This window comes from Agrilus planipennis, unplaced genomic scaffold, assembly GCF_000699045.2.
Source record: "Agrilus planipennis isolate EAB-ADULT unplaced genomic scaffold, Apla_2.0 scaffold208, whole genome shotgun sequence".
Classification (NCBI taxonomy): Eukaryota; Metazoa; Arthropoda; class Insecta; order Coleoptera; family Buprestidae; genus Agrilus; species Agrilus planipennis.
The window spans coordinates 59,801-74,577 of record NW_020439048.1 but is presented as its reverse complement, the minus strand read 5'-3'; the positions used below and the strand labels follow the sequence as shown (position 1 = coordinate 74,577).

The 14,777-nt window shown below is 32.7% G+C and overlaps 6 protein-coding genes and 1 long non-coding RNA gene across 10 annotated transcripts in view; 3 read left to right on the top strand and 4 right to left on the bottom strand.

Moving 5' to 3' along the window:
• Positions 1–14,777, bottom strand: part of LOC108739445 (helicase SKI2W) — a 70,245-nt gene that overhangs the window by 10,768 nt on the left and 44,700 nt on the right. For 2 of the 3 annotated variants that reach the window (XM_025976912.1, XM_025976913.1), the window contains exons 3-7: positions 11,055–11,346; positions 10,819–11,004; positions 10,538–10,763; positions 10,302–10,472; positions 9,693–10,244 (exon numbers count right to left, since the gene is read on the bottom strand). In XM_025976912.1, the coding sequence (XP_025832697.1) occupies positions 9,693–10,244; positions 10,302–10,472; positions 10,538–10,763; positions 10,819–11,004; positions 11,055–11,057 (1,138 nt within the window). In that variant the 5' untranslated portion in view covers positions 11,058–11,346. Of the gene's footprint in view, positions 1–9,692; positions 10,245–10,301; positions 10,473–10,537; positions 10,764–10,818; positions 11,005–11,054; positions 11,347–14,777 lie in introns of those variants that run through there. The other variant, XM_025976914.1, reaches the window with a different exon arrangement.
• Positions 687–2,691, bottom strand: LOC112903945 (helicase SKI2W-like). Its single transcript, XM_025976915.1, has 6 exons — positions 2,582–2,691; positions 2,346–2,531; positions 2,065–2,290; positions 1,829–1,999; positions 1,149–1,771; positions 687–939 (listed from the first exon to the last, which is right to left on the bottom strand). Exons 1-6 carry the CDS (start codon positions 2,582–2,584, stop codon positions 703–705), a joined length of 1,446 nt encoding a protein of 481 aa, XP_025832700.1. The 5' UTR covers positions 2,585–2,691; the 3' UTR covers positions 687–702.
• On the top strand, positions 2,880–4,027 carry LOC112905124 (integrator complex subunit 11). Its single transcript, XM_025976911.1, has 2 exons — positions 2,880–3,600; positions 3,657–4,027. Exons 1-2 carry the CDS (start codon positions 3,039–3,041, stop codon positions 4,025–4,027), a joined length of 933 nt encoding a protein of 310 aa, XP_025832696.1. The 5' UTR covers positions 2,880–3,038.
• Positions 4,767–5,690, top strand: LOC112905130. The gene is made up of 3 exons (XR_003231575.1): positions 4,767–5,003; positions 5,132–5,498; positions 5,600–5,690. It is a non-coding gene; the product is annotated as an uncharacterized LOC112905130 (long non-coding RNA).
• On the bottom strand, positions 5,519–6,337 carry LOC112905128 (uncharacterized protein C15orf61 homolog). Of its 2 annotated transcripts, XM_025976918.1 has the most exons (4): positions 6,245–6,337; positions 6,000–6,190; positions 5,760–5,943; positions 5,519–5,701 (listed from the first exon to the last, which is right to left on the bottom strand). In XM_025976918.1, the coding sequence occupies exons 1-4, from the start codon at positions 6,273–6,275 to the stop codon at positions 5,574–5,576; spliced, it is 534 nt and encodes a 177-aa protein (XP_025832703.1). In that variant the 5' UTR covers positions 6,276–6,337; the 3' UTR covers positions 5,519–5,573. The 2 variants fall into 2 exon arrangements, with proteins under 2 accessions (XP_025832703.1, XP_025832704.1); XM_025976919.1 differs by lacking the exon at positions 6,245–6,337 and having other exon boundaries at positions 5,760–6,089.
• On the bottom strand, positions 7,082–9,087 carry LOC112905127 (helicase SKI2W-like). The gene is made up of 5 exons (XM_025976917.1): positions 8,615–9,087; positions 7,914–8,092; positions 7,710–7,844; positions 7,416–7,650; positions 7,082–7,331 (listed from the first exon to the last, which is right to left on the bottom strand). The coding sequence occupies exons 1-4, from the start codon at positions 8,922–8,924 to the stop codon at positions 7,432–7,434; spliced, it is 843 nt and encodes a 280-aa protein (XP_025832702.1). The 5' UTR covers positions 8,925–9,087; the 3' UTR covers positions 7,082–7,331; positions 7,416–7,431.
• On the top strand, positions 11,462–13,534 carry LOC108739468 (integrator complex subunit 11). The gene is made up of 3 exons (XM_018473375.2): positions 11,462–12,073; positions 12,130–12,496; positions 12,627–13,534. The coding sequence occupies exons 1-3, from the start codon at positions 11,512–11,514 to the stop codon at positions 13,483–13,485; spliced, it is 1,788 nt and encodes a 595-aa protein (XP_018328877.1). The 5' UTR covers positions 11,462–11,511; the 3' UTR covers positions 13,486–13,534.

Sequence of the window (14,777 nt, the reverse complement as noted above, 5' to 3'; positions counted from 1 at the left end):
TTTCCCTTATCAAAAAAAAAAAAAAAATAATCTAAATAACTTTTTCATTTAACTTTTTTCTAAATAAAAGAAATTATAAAAGAAAAACGAAAAAACATCGACAAATCCTCCTTAACTTCTTTATAAACTAAATTGTACACAATTTTAGGTGGACGCACATGTTTTATCAATTTTACTTTGCGTGAAAGTCAGATCTAGTTCAAATTTTTCCAAAATGTAACTCTTTCTCTGTGTAGTGGTCAACTTTGACATTCGGGACGATTTTTTTTGGGACCCTTTTCATAAAAAATACGTAACCGCTTGCGGGGTCCATGAGTCGGGGGGGCTAATGCAGAGCGCATCGCTTCCGTCACCTTATAATCGCCTCTGTTTAAACCACCGAAAAGAGCGCAATATTGTGCGTCCAAATTCGAAAATTGGTTAAAAGGACCGGAAATTATGAATTATTTCTTTCAATTTAGCAAAACACATCTTCGTCAAAACTAAAAGCACATGTAATCTTAGGATACCTTTTACTGCGCTTATCTNGTTCACTAATACAGATTTTAAAAAATATTGAAAAAATAATTACATAAGTCGTTTAAGTATTCTTTTTTATGTTGGTAAATTTTAGTGTGTGTTAAGTGTTAAATTCGGATAGGTACAAAACAATTTTCGAAAAGCCTTAAATTCTTCAAAACACTGATTGTAATAAATCATAAATTACCCCGCGAGGACGAATTGACCGTTCCCAGCTTGTATTAAATATCTGTTATCTCTGCTTTTTCCTCCACATCCTGTGTATAAATAATGCTGTAGCGGAACCGGTCTTTTGTCCGTTTTGATAACGTATACTTTTCTCTGATGTGTCCTTCCCAACCAATCTGCAAATTCTGTGGTATTTGGGACAGTAGCGCTCAGCAGTACGACGCAAACGTGGGGTGGTAACATTATAAGTACCTACATATTAAAATGTTTTATTAAATTTAAATTTCGTAAATGATTACAAATATTGTAATTGAAGTTTTATATTCACTTGGAAATCAGAGTTAAAATAATTACTGTACTGCCGAAGTATGTAAAACATAATTAATTAATTTTTGGTACACAGATAAACTTATTAACTAGCAAATACTTTCATGGTATAATTATTATATTTATGTAAGTACCTGTTCCCAAACATGACCTCTTTCTTTATCATTTATGTAATGCACTTCATCAAAGATTACGTACTCAAGATCTCTGGCAATATCACTTCCTCGATAGAGCATAGATCTCAAAATCTCAGTGGTCATTATGAGACAAGATGCAGTCTGATTGATTTGAAAATCCCCAGTAATGAGACCTACATCTTTAAATGTTCTCTTAAAATCGCGATATTTCTGATTTGAAAGAGCCTTAATGGGAGAGGTATAAATGGTCCTGGACATATGTTTTTGGGATAGAGCAATGGCATATTCAGCTACTACAGTTTTACCAGCAGATGTATGAGCAGCTACAAATACATGGTTATGCTCTTCAAGCTGCATAATTGCCAATTTTTGAAAGGTGTCCAATTCAAAATCAAAATTATGAGCTAAATGAGGTACTTTTTCCTTAAAATTATCTACAGCTTTTGATGTGTCAAGTAGTATAGCCCATTCAGTGCCTTCTCGAGACTGCCTTGGAACAGTTTCACTAATTTTTAAAACTGGTATATCTTTCAAAGCTTCCTCTTCACCAGGTAATGTAGTAAAATCTGATTCAACTTGAGTTAATGAGTTTTCTGAATTCTCAGGCTTTTCTAACAATTCTGTAAAAACATATACCAAAGGTCATTATCATTAGAAGAGATACAAAAAAAAATTACCTGTAAAATCTTGTTCTTTATCAAGAACATCTAGCAAATCTAATATATTTTTATCATCACCAAAATTGACGGAATTTTTAAGACTGTTATCTCCACTCAGTCCTTTTACAGTAATTCCATCAGTATCAAATATTAGACCACTTTCAAAGCCAGGTGGTACAATCAATAAATCTGTTTGAATGAATAAAAGTAATTTAAAATAGTACATTATTTTTAGTTTATTATGGTACTAGAACCTTCAGCTTCTTTTTTGTCAGTTTCACTCTGATATTTTAATTGTTCTAGGGGATCAATAAAGCTTCCAGGTAAAAAGGGAATGTTTGATATATTTCCAAATACAACGTCTTCAGGTGCTGCAGGAGCTCGAGTTAACATCATCGAATTTTTAGATGAAGCTGTAGCACTATCAATAGGAACTTCACAAAATTCAACAATCTCTCCTGTCGTATAGTCACGTTGCACCTATATTTATTGGTTAAAATTAATAATTCATTTCACATCTTACACTGAAACATACTTTAAGAGTGGTCGATAGTGGTGATATATCATAAACAAATAAAGATGATACATCGATTTCTCGTGGCCAGTGTTCTTGATTTCGTTCATATTCATGAATGGAAAGTCTTTCGGGATTTATTAAATATTCCTCTAGTTCCTTTTCTACATCCAAAAGAATTGGTGGCGGTTCTATTTCTCCCTCAAACTATACGAATGGTGATTAACATACAGTGCATTTATATAACATAATATTACCATTTCTTATACATAAATTTAATTACATATTTCGTTCATGTTATTATTCACTATTAATGTCAACAGAAATTAAATGAAGAAATACGAACGAAAGGAATTATAACCTATACGTTATCTATGTTTGTCTATGTTCATTTTAAGTTCATTTGTTGTTCATCTTTCATGTTATGTCCATGTTCCTAACCATAGATATTGTTCATGCCTATGGTTCATGCTCATTATTATCTATGTTCACTATCTATGGCCTTGTCCATAATATTATCTATGTCCATAATCATAACATGATCATAACCTACAATTATTGTGTATAACTTAACAATTTATAAGTAATAAGTGGAAAGAAAATTGCAAAATAATGAATAGTAATGTAAACATTTTAATCACCTAGTTTTCTATTAATGTTTAAATATATACAGCGGTGCATATTTTTATTAGCGAACTCTTAACTATAGCGGTAATGCCTGAGATAAAGATTACCCCTTTAGGAGCCGGTCAAGACGTTGGACGAAGTTGCATTTTACTTTCAATGGGGGGAAAAAATATAATGTTGGATTGCGGAATGCATATGGGTTACAACGATGAACGTAGATTTCCGGACTTTTCTTTTATATGTCCTGAAGGCCCCATTACTCCCTATATAGACTGTGTCATCATTTCTCATTTTCATTTAGATCATTGTGGAGCATTACCATACATGTCTGAAATGGTGGGTTACAGTGGCCCTATTTATATGACTCATCCCACTAAAGCAATAGCTCCAATACTCTTGGAAGATATGAGAAAAGTGTCAGTGGAGAGGAAAGGAGATCAAAACTTTTTTACCTCACAAATGATAAAAGAGTGTATGAAAAAAGTGATTGCTGTAACATTACATCAAAGTGTGATGGTAGACAATGATTTGGAAATTAAAGCTTATTATGCTGGGCATGTTCTTGGGGCAGCTATGTTTTGGATACGAGTTGGGTCACAATCAGTTGTTTATACTGGTGATTATAACATGACTCCAGACCGTCATCTAGGTACATAATTTCTTTTAAATTTAATTGATGCATTGTAAAATGTTTAATTATTGTAGGTGCTGCCTGGATTGATAAATGTAGACCAGATTTGCTTATAAGTGAATCAACTTATGCAACTACAATAAGAGATTCCAAAAGATGTAGAGAAAGAGACTTCCTGAAAAAAGTTCATGAGTGTATAGATCGTGGAGGAAAGGTTCTGATACCTGTTTTTGCATTAGGCAGAGCACAAGAACTTTGTATATTACTGGAAACTTATTGGGAGCGCATGAATTTGAAGGCACCAGTATACTTTGCTGTTGGTTTAACTGAAAAAGCAAATAACTACTATAAAATGTTTATAACTTGGACTAATCAGAAGATCAGAAAAACATTTGTGCAGAGAAACATGTTTGACTTTAAACATATCAAACCATTTGATAGGTAAAATTAAAATATTTTTAAAAGATNTGTAAAAAGCACAATAAATCCAGGAGAAATACCATAGCAGAAAATTCGTTGTTTCAGAAGAACTCAAAAAACCTCCAATTGCTCTCACTCGTCGGTTGAAAATTGACTGCATAATGGTTGAAGATGAAGACAAAGCAGCAAATCAAGAATATAGTCCAGGAAAGATGAAACCCATTGCTTGTTTCAGTATGACCAAGTTGACTTCAAGTCTCTCTCTTTTCTTGGATAATCTGCAGAAATGAACAAAAAACCTTATTAATTAAGGAAGGGATTAAGAACACCTAAAAACAGACCAGAAAGCAAGTAAAACAGTCGAATTATGAAAATTATCTCACCTCTCCACAACAAAGTCCTTTAAGACTTAGAAAGCGAATCCACTGTCACACTTTACCAGTAGGTTGAACTGCTGAAGGAAAAATTCGTTTGGAAAAGGCAGGAAAAAAATTATTCCCAATTGCATCTGCAAAAAGAGAAAAAAAAAAGTGAAAACCAAAAATAATAATTTTGTAGAAACTGAATTATTTTATAAAATCAATTTATTTATAATGAACGAATTGATTGCTATTATTTTTCACAAAATCGATCGATTTACATAAGCCACATTCTAGGCCTGTTCCAGATTATCAAATATGGCCGAGTGAACTCCGTACGTATTTAGAAACATAATTAATGCGAATCGTAAAAATAATCCCATACCCGATAATTAAAATACATACCACAGATAAAGCCGTAATTCCAGGGCGTATAGGGATATAAATTTTGTATGCATTATTACATTTTTAAATCTTTTATCAAAAAAGCACACAAAACGTCAAACCCCCAACGCCGAAGAGAGAAAGTGCAGCGCACAAGCAGAAGCAGACGGTGAAGGGTGAACAAGAAGGAAATACGTCATCGACGTCATTATAAATTTGTTAATCTCGTCCATAGATAAAAGATATACAAAGATAGTGGTACGTATTATATTTAATATGTATTACATTGTTTTGCGAAATCGTCGTTGGTTGTTGATGTCGATTTAAAAAAATGATAATTAAAGACAGATACTGTAATTAACATAGATAAAGTAAGTAATTTTCAGGATAATTCCATAAAATAATATCAACTAGTAAGTTTATCCGCACGTTACCGAAGTTGACAGAAGAGGTCGCTGTTTCCGTTTGAATTTTTTCTGCCAAATTCAAAATTCCGGAGGAACCAGGAGAGTCAGAAAAGTTGGTTGTTGATTAATCATAATATTTTGTTAGTTAAAGTGAAACAAATAAAGTAAAAATTATTAAACAAATGAAATCAAATTCACTGTTACACTATGTTCTAAATATTTAGTAGTACCTGCTGTTGCAAAATAATCAGTAGTAACAACAATTATATAACAATTTAGCTAAAAATGTATAACTTTTATCTAATATATTTTGTAAAATAGATCTGCTGGTATTTATTGGTCACAGGTATGTAATTCATTAAATAATTAAGTTGATAACCATAATATGTATTTTATGCACAAAACAATTTGTATTTTATAGTTAGTAGTTTGAATCTTTGTTTTCAGGTATCAGAAAGAAAATTGTTACCCTGCCATTTGGAGTATTAACAATTTCTGAATGACTTATCATCATTATTGCAGCAATTCCATATAGAAGGCAAGGTATTCCTAAAAAACACCCATGTATCCACATACGGCATAGAAAATGAGTGTTTATATTTTATACCTAAGTTCATCAATTTAACAAGGCGAAAGAACAGGTCTTCTACACTTAAATCTTGGTATGGTCGTTTTGTACAATGATATTTTATATAAGGAAAACATCCTGTTCTTAGTATGTGATAATTAGAATTTCCCACTTTCCAGTTAAAGTGTGACATGCCAAACTGATCATCTTCTATATCAATATACTTTAAGAAAAACAGTGATAAAATATGAATATCTCTGGAATAGTTCAAAACCCTACTCTTATAAAATAGGAAGTCCAAGGGGGTTCTTTACGTTGTTTAAGATAAGACGTGAGAACAGAGGATGCTGTTGGGGCTGAGTGTTTTAGTTTTGAGGCACTCTTTTGTGATTGTAAGGCATAATTAACCACTACAGTTTTTTTAAAAAAGGTTTTTGTTTTCTGCAGAAAAGGTGAATTTATCATATTTGCTGTAAAATTAAAGCGTAAACATTATTGTAGCAGGTTAACTGAGGTTAACTTACAGTTAACGTCATAGTTAAGGGATATTATCATAGAGAAGGATATTATAGAGTACAGTATTATATATTTCTAATTTATGGCTAACATGCATTGACCATAGATAAGAAGACAACCTAAAATCCGAAAGTGTCTCTGTTAAACAAACTATCGTGTTTTTAAATAAAGCATTTAAAAGAAATTATTTATTTTTTTAATTTTAGAACATGTCGAATATGATACGCTAGTTAAATTAAATTCTGAACTATTCGAAAACTGTGGATTATCGATGGTACAGTAATAAATGATACTAATGGTATTTTGGTACCAAGTAATAATGGTACTTCGGTAACAGGTACTAGCTTATTAACCTTGTCCACGGTACTAACGAAGTTACCGACAAATAATAGCAAAATAAGAAGTTTCTGTTGGTCAGTATTCTATTTCGCTTTGTTAAATCCCGCTAAATGTACTGTTTTCTGCAAATGATGCTCACTTTGTTGTGGTAATTTAAGTACTAACAATAGACGTATGTATATAACAATAACAGCAAATAAGAAAGATAATTAATAGTATCTGTTCTTAATTTGTAAACCTGCAAAGAAATGTCAACGAGAGATAATACGCCGCAAATTACATAAACCGGACATGATATTCATTATATGAAATATTATTCTTGAAAATTCATTTCAGAATTTTTACCCACTACACACTTCCTCAAATTAATGAGGAAAAATTTGTTGCTGTTGTCATTCTATTGAGCCTCTATCCACCATTTATACAATGCAGTATCTATGGATTGTACTTGTCATTTGCACGTTGTAGATCTCCTGTCATGTTCATGTCATGGTCATGANTGATCATAAGCTTAAAATTGAATAAAAAGGCACAAAACTTTTGGTTCAAAAAAGTAGAATATGAAATTTATAATGTTTCCTTAATATTTTGTGTGTATTTCAAGACTCAAAATTACATGCAGCCACATTAATTAATTACACAAAAAACAAAAATTGTTTAAATTTATAATTAATAATTTGATACACTATTAGAGCTATGCTGCACACCAGAGGTACTTTCCTCTGGTAGACATTAATCTATTTTTTTTTACTTTAACTAAAGGAAAAAATTAATATTAGTTATGTGTATTATACTTACACTGAATTTTACAATAAAGCTGTTTCAGTTCTAGTTGCTTACCTATACAACGGTAAATTCAAATGGCTGCTGCCTCTTTTTGAGTATAAAGACTGGCAGCAAAAACTATGTCTCTTTTAATTGCTGTAGAGGCCTCTTCCATTTTATTTTTTAACTCGGGATCTCCAATATACTTGGCTGCATCTTTTACTTTCGAAATAATTTCATTTAACTGCTGTATGCAGCGAACTATTATACCCTCCTGGACATCTGTTAATTCCATTATTTCTGCAAATGGCTTTAAAAAACATGACTTATAGTAAAAAATTTGTTACACATTTATGCAATAAAATTTACTTTGCCTGTAGCCCATTCATAGACAACTTGCACCAAACCAAAATTAAGCTCATTGTCGTTACTTTCATCTCTAATCTTATAATACATTTCTAAATACCTAATTTCATGAGCCACATCTTTAATTATTTCAATTCCCTGGAAATAAGAAAAATTCTCATACATTGAGATCCACAAGTACATATTTATTATAAAGAAAATACTGACGGCTTTCAGTTCTTCCGATATCGACTGTTCTTCTCTAGTTTTCGCTTGGAAAACGAGAGAACTTAAGAGTGCAGCTATCACAGCAGGTTGTAGTTTTGTTAAATAATTTCTTAAAATTAGCTCAGTTATAAGGAGTTCGTGCATTCCCATTTCACAAGCAACAACACCTTTCAGTTCAACTGCAAAGAAAATCTAACGCTTTATCTAATAAATGATAAAAATAAAAAACGCCACAACCAATGAAAAATGCTACAAATTAATAACCAATAATTTTTGTTTATACCCAACAAAATTACCATTTTCAATTATTTCTAGTTTTAAATTGTATTAGACATATAAGTACGCTTATAAAAACATACGTGAAGAATAATTTTAATCTTTGTGGTAATTGCATTCCTGTGATTTTGAGGAATAGTCTCGGTATAAATAAACTTTATCACTATACTGAGGTATACTATTTTAACTGTTTTTAAGAAAAAAAATATTCAATTTTTAACAAAAAATAGTTAATTTGGAGTAATCATTAAAGCTTTTCACATATCAACTTTCATCACTATCACTATTGATCTAGTGAAAGACAATGTAAAACCACTTTTCTTTTAAATTTTACCATGCCTAAAACTACTATTTATATTCATCTATTGTTACTTAGTAACCGATTTTCTTATTAATGAATCTTTTTTAATAAAAATTCGTCATACCTTTATTCTGAGAGTCGACGTACTTCAGCCTTTTTAATAAATGAATTCTGTTTTCATAATCGGGATATAAAGTTAAACTAGCATTTGATAACTGACATTTAAGCAACGTTCGACGATCTTCAAGTGAATTTCTAAGAAAAACTTCTTGAAATTGTTCTTTAAAATTAGCTATCTTGGTGCTTCCTACATGGTCGAGAACAATTTCTTTTAATTTGCATAATTTTTGAACTTTCTCTACGAGTTCCAGTTCCTTCACTTTCAAATCCTCCATGAAAGTTAGGTAATTTATTTTTTGTTCAGGAACGCCCATTCCTTTAGTTCCTATGGACAATTTGTAAAGTTCTTGTACGGCTGCAGAACATGTCTGACCTGGAGTTTTATCTTTAAACCTTGAAAAGAAAAAGTTACCTAAAAGGCGCTAATTTATTTGATTAGAAAAAAGCATATTTTATTGTTTTATATAAGAGAAGGGCAAAGTAGTATTACGTAGTTAGTATCAGGAATTTCTTATGCTGAGGTGTACGATGTGTTGCATACCTATTTACAAACAATTCCTTTAAATTTAATTTTTCAAACAATTTTTAAAACAGAGAAAGTGATTAAACAAATTTAAACTTGTTATAAATAATNACATCCTGTGTATAAATAATGCTGTAGCGGAACCGGTCTTTTGTCCGTTTTGATAACGTATACTTTTCTCTGATGTGTCCTTCCCAACCAATCTGCAAATTCTGTGGTATTTGGGACAGTAGCGCTCAGCAGTACGACGCAAACGTGGGGTGGTAACATTATAAGTACCTACATATTAAAATGTTTTATTAAATTTAAATTTCGTAAATGATTACAAATATTGTAATTGAAGTTTTATATTCACTTGGAAATCAGAGTTAAAATAATTACTGTACTGCCGAAGTATGTAAAACATAATTAATTAATTTTTGGTACACAGATAAACTTATTAACTAGCAAATACTTTCATGGTATAATTATTATATTTATGTAAGTACCTGTTCCCAAACATGACCTCTTTCTTTATCATTTATGTAATGCACTTCATCAAAGATTACGTACTCAAGATCTCTGGCAATATCACTTCCTCGATAGAGCATAGATCTCAAAATCTCAGTGGTCATTATGAGACAAGATGCAGTCTGATTGATTTGAAAATCCCCAGTAATGAGACCTACATCTTTAAATGTTCTCTTAAAATCGCGATATTTCTGATTTGAAAGAGCCTTAATGGGAGAGGTATAAATGGTCCTGGACATATGTTTTTGGGATAGAGCAATGGCATATTCAGCTACTACAGTTTTACCAGCAGATGTATGAGCAGCTACAAATACATGGTTATGCTCTTCAAGCTGCATAATTGCCAATTTTTGAAAGGTGTCCAATTCAAAATCAAAATTATGAGCTAAATGAGGTACTTTTTCCTTAAAATTATCTACAGCTTTTGATGTGTCAAGTAGTATAGCCCATTCAGTGCCTTCTCGAGACTGCCTTGGAACAGTTTCACTAATTTTTAAAACTGGTATATCTTTCAAAGCTTCCTCTTCACCAGGTAATGTAGTAAAATCTGATTCAACTTGAGTTAATGAGTTTTCTGAATTCTCAGGCTTTTCTAACAATTCTGTAAAAACATATACCAAAGGTCATTATCATTAGAAGAGATACAAAAAAAAATTACCTGTAAAATCTTGTTCTTTATCAAGAACATCTAGCAAATCTAATATATTTTTATCATCACCAAAATTGACGGAATTTTTAAGACTGTTATCTCCACTCAGTCCTTTTACAGTAATTCCATCAGTATCAAATATTAGACCACTTTCAAAGCCAGGTGGTACAATCAATAAATCTGTTTGAATGAATAAAAGTAATTTAAAATAGTACATTATTTTTAGTTTATTATGGTACTAGAACCTTCAGCTTCTTTTTTGTCAGTTTCACTCTGATATTTTAATTGTTCTAGGGGATCAATAAAGCTTCCAGGTAAAAAGGGAATGTTTGATATATTTCCAAATACAACGTCTTCAGGTGCTGCAGGAGCTCGAGTTAACATCATCGAATTTTTAGATGAAGCTGTAGCACTATCAATAGGAACTTCACAAAATTCAACAATCTCTCCTGTCGTATAGTCACGTTGCACCTATATTTATTGGTTAAAATTAATAATTCATTTCACATCTTACACTGAAACATACTTTAAGAGTGGTCGATAGTGGTGATATATCATAAACAAATAAAGATGATACATCGATTTCTCGTGGCCAGTGTTCTTGATTTCGTTCATATTCATGAATGGAAAGTCTTTCGGGATTTATTAAATATTCCTCTAGTTCCTTTTCTACATCCAAAAGAATTGGTGGCGGTTCTATTTCTCCCTCAAACTATACGAATGGTGATTAACATACAGTGCATTTATATAACATAATATTACCATTTCTTATACATAAATTTAATTACATATTTCGTTCATGTTATTATTCACTATTAATGTCAACAGAAATTAAATGAAGAAATACGAACGAAAGGAATTATAACCTATACGTTATCTATGTTTGTCTATGTTCATTTTAAGTTCATTTGTTGTTCATCTTTCATGTTATGTCCATGTTCCTAACCATAGATATTGTTCATGCCTATGGTTCATGCTCATTATTATCTATGTTCACTATCTATGGCCTTGTCCATAATATTATCTATGTCCATAATCATAACATGATCATAACCTACAATTATTGTGTATAACTTAACAATTTATAAGTAATAAGTGGAAAGAAAATTGCAAAATAATGAATAGTAATGTAAACATTTTAATCACCTAGTTTTCTATTAATGTTTAGATATATACAGCGGTGCATATTTTTATTAGCGAACTCTTAACTATAGCGGTAATGCCTGAGATAAAGATTACCCCTTTAGGAGCCGGTCAAGACGTTGGACGAAGTTGCATTTTACTTTCAATGGGGGGAAAAAATATAATGTTGGATTGCGGAATGCATATGGGTTACAACGATGAACGTAGATTTCCGGACTTTTCTTTTATATGTCCTGAAGGCCCCATTACTCCCTATATAGACTGTGTCATCATTTCTCATTTTCATTTAGATCATTGTGGAGCATTACCATACATGTCTGAAATGGTGGGTTACAGTGGCCCTATTTATATGACTCATCCCACTAAAGCAATAGCTCCAATACTCTTGGAAGATATGAGAAAAGTGTCAGTGGAGAGGAAAGGAGATCAAAACTTTTTTACCTCACAAATGATAAAAGAGTGTATGAAAAAAGTGATTGCTGTAACATTACATCAAAGTGTGATGGTAGACAATGATTTGGAAATTAAAGCTTATTATGCTGGGCATGTTCTTGGGGCAGCTATGTTTTGGATACGAGTTGGGTCACAATCAGTTGTTTATACTGGTGATTATAACATGACTCCAGACCGTCATCTAGGTACATAATTTCTTTTAAATTTAATTGATGCATTGTAAAATGTTTAATTATTGTAGGTGCTGCCTGGATTGATAAATGTAGACCAGATTTGCTTATAAGTGAATCAACTTATGCAACTACAATAAGAGATTCCAAAAGATGTAGAGAAAGAGACTTCCTGAAAAAAGTTCATGAGTGTATAGATCGTGGAGGAAAGGTTCTGATACCTGTTTTTGCATTAGGCAGAGCACAAGAACTTTGTATATTACTGGAAACTTATTGGGAGCGCATGAATTTGAAGGCACCAGTATACTTTGCTGTTGGTTTAACTGAAAAAGCAAATAACTACTATAAAATGTTTATAACTTGGACTAATCAGAAGATCAGAAAAACATTTGTGCAGAGAAACATGTTTGACTTTAAACATATCAAACCATTTGATAGGTAAAATTAAAATATTTTTAAAAGATACCGTCCTTATGCCCTTTTTCTAATATGCTTACTTAACTACTAGAAATACAGTAAAAAATCTAAACTGTGAATTTTATGTGAATAACGTTTTCTTTTTTAACAGGCAGTACATTGATAACCCAGGGCCAATGGTAGTTTTTGCTACACCAGGAATGTTACATGCAGGTCTTAGTTTACACATTTTTAAAAAATGGTCATCTAATGAATCCAACATGGTTATACTTCCTGGATTTTGTGTACAGGGCACAGTTGGACACAAAATCTTAAATGGTGCTCGCAAGATAGAGTTCGAAGGCAGACAGATTATTGAAGTGAAAATGTCCGTGGAGTACATGTCCTTTTCGGCCCATGCAGACGCTAAAGGAATTATGCAACTCATTCAGTACTGCGAACCACGAAACGTAATGTTGGTCCACGGAGAACCAGCCAAAATGGAATTTTTAAAGGGCAAAATTAAACAAGAATTCAACTTGGAATGTTTTAATCCTGCCAATGGTGAAACATGCGTGATAAATACTCCTGTTAGAATCCCGATAGATGTTTCTCTTCCGCTTTTAAAGGCAGAGGCGAAAAAATTTAGCGCTTTACCATCAGAGTCAAAAAGGCAAAGAGTTCTGCATGGTGTACTACTGATGAAAGACAATTCCACTTGTCTTATGGATGTAGATGAAGCTTGTAAAGAAGCGGGAATCACAAGACATGTGATTAGATTTACTTCTACAGTACATGTAAATGATCCTGGACCTGCTATGGCTACAGCTCATAAACTACATCTCTTAATCAAAGACCGGTTGCCTATGTGGTCGGTGACGTTTACCGATGGATCTATTTCGTTGGAATCTGTGTTGGTAAAAGTAGAAGGGGACGACGAAGAACAAAAGAGTGTTTTCGTTTCGTGGACTAATCAAGATGAAGGTTTGGGGAGCTATATCTTAGGTTTACTTAATTCCATGAGCAACTAACATTTGTATAAAATATGTTAATTTTTAAGACCAATTAATTAAATAAAGTACCTTANAACCTGAAGGCTGAGGCTGAAGAGGGCCTTCCGACATGGTCCAGAGGGACCGGACCGTCCACCAGCATTGGTGGCTGGTGGGAATGAAACACCCAAAAGTTTTTTTAGAAAAGAGGGCAATTTTAGCTACCAGGCGACAGAAGGAGAAACAAGAAAGGCGAAGAAGCGATTTAGTGAGCGATATAGTAATGTTGTTGAAGAATAAATAATTACTGAAAATTGATTAGTAGTTTAAGTGCAAAATGTATTTTATTTGAGAGACTTTAGAGTCATCCCTACATGTATAGGTGAGGTTTGTGCGTCTGGAAGTCCTTGCTGGTACTAAACTGCAGCCAAAAAAATTTCTGATAATGAAAAAAAAACCTCAATGTCAGTCTTCACTGATTACCTACCACCTCCTGCAAAACTTACACTGACGCTCGGCTGAACGTTCGTTACTGTATTTTATATTTTTGGTAGTAATGTAGGTACATAACATATGAGTCAGACGTACATATGCGTACACATATGCATATTATGTACACACGTAATGAAGTCGCGTGTAACATATGTGTACACACTTAGATTATAAGTATAGCATGAGCATGTGCATTTTGAAGAGGATCTAACAACTGATGCTCCAATGTACATTTTAGTTTTACGTTAGCGGTAACCACGTGATGGCGTTGTTTAAATCGTGCACTATCTCGTACATGGCGAGTTGTTTTATGCGGACGATCAGGTTCAGTTAAAAAAAAAAAAAAAAGACGAACAAGCGGACAACGCGATGACCAGCGTCGCGAAAATCTAGCGGTGCCCAGCTGCGCGGCGTCCGGATGCCAGAGGAAACTGAGAGTGTCCCGCATAACTGGGAAGCGTCACAGCTAAATTAGCTTACTTAAACCAAATGTGTATTGCAGAGACAGGAACATTTCATTGTTCAGTTTGTGACAGTGACACTGGATGACAATAAGTTGGCCGTGCGAATTCCAATAGTTGAACGTTTACTTTTCTAATTTGCGTCGACGCATGTGAATTACTATTGTTGCTCAGTTTTACGTGAAATTTGAGCAGTAGTGAGACTAGTGAGAAATCTTTTAATCATAAATTACATTTGTAAGTTAAAAAATGAACAAATGAAAACGTAAAAGGTCCCCCTGTGCTCTTTACATCTCCAGAAATATCTAATATTTTTTTGTTGTCTAAAAAAATTCCACAGTTACTTACCTACATGGTCGTGGAAGTCCACCCCTATAA

Bases quoted from the DNA above. Each gene is read 5' to 3' on its own strand.
- LOC112903945 (XM_025976915.1), bottom strand. The intron at 2,291-2,345 runs GTATGTTTCAGT...CAATAAATATAG, and splicing joins CACTATCGACCACTCTTAAA to GTGCAACGTGACTATACGAC. The intron at 2,000-2,064 runs GTTCTAGTACCA...TCATTCAAACAG, and splicing joins TGACAAAAAAGAAGCTGAAG to ATTTATTGATTGTACCACCT.
- LOC112905124 (XM_025976911.1), top strand. From the start codon at position 3,039: ATGCCTGAGATAAAGATTACCCCTTTAGGAGCCGGTCAAGACGTTGGA. The intron at 3,601-3,656 runs GTACATAATTTC...TAATTATTGTAG, and splicing joins GACTCCAGACCGTCATCTAG to GTGCTGCCTGGATTGATAAA.
- LOC112905128 (XM_025976918.1), bottom strand. From the start codon at position 6,275: ATGATAATATCCCTTAACTATGACGTTAACT. The intron at 5,944-5,999 runs GTAGGGTTTTGA...TTTTTCTTAAAG, and splicing joins GGACTTCCTATTTTATAAGA to TATATTGATATAGAAGATGA. The intron at 5,702-5,759 runs GTATAAAATATA...GGTGTTTTTTAG, and splicing joins TGTTAAATTGATGAACTTAG to GAATACCTTGCCTTCTATAT.
- LOC112905127 (XM_025976917.1), bottom strand. From the start codon at position 8,924: ATGGGCGTTCCTGAACAAAAAATAAATTACCTAACTTTCATGGAGGAT. The intron at 8,093-8,614 runs GTATGACGAATT...TTTTCTTTGCAG, and splicing joins CGTCGACTCTCAGAATAAAG to TTGAACTGAAAGGTGTTGTT. The intron at 7,845-7,913 runs GTCAGTATTTTC...TCTTATTTCCAG, and splicing joins TATCGGAAGAACTGAAAGCC to GGAATTGAAATAATTAAAGA.
- LOC108739468 (XM_018473375.2), top strand. From the start codon at position 11,512: ATGCCTGAGATAAAGATTACCCCTTTAGGAGCCGGTCAAGACGTTGGA. The intron at 12,074-12,129 runs GTACATAATTTC...TAATTATTGTAG, and splicing joins GACTCCAGACCGTCATCTAG to GTGCTGCCTGGATTGATAAA. The intron at 12,497-12,626 runs GTAAAATTAAAA...CTTTTTTAACAG, and splicing joins CATATCAAACCATTTGATAG to GCAGTACATTGATAACCCAG.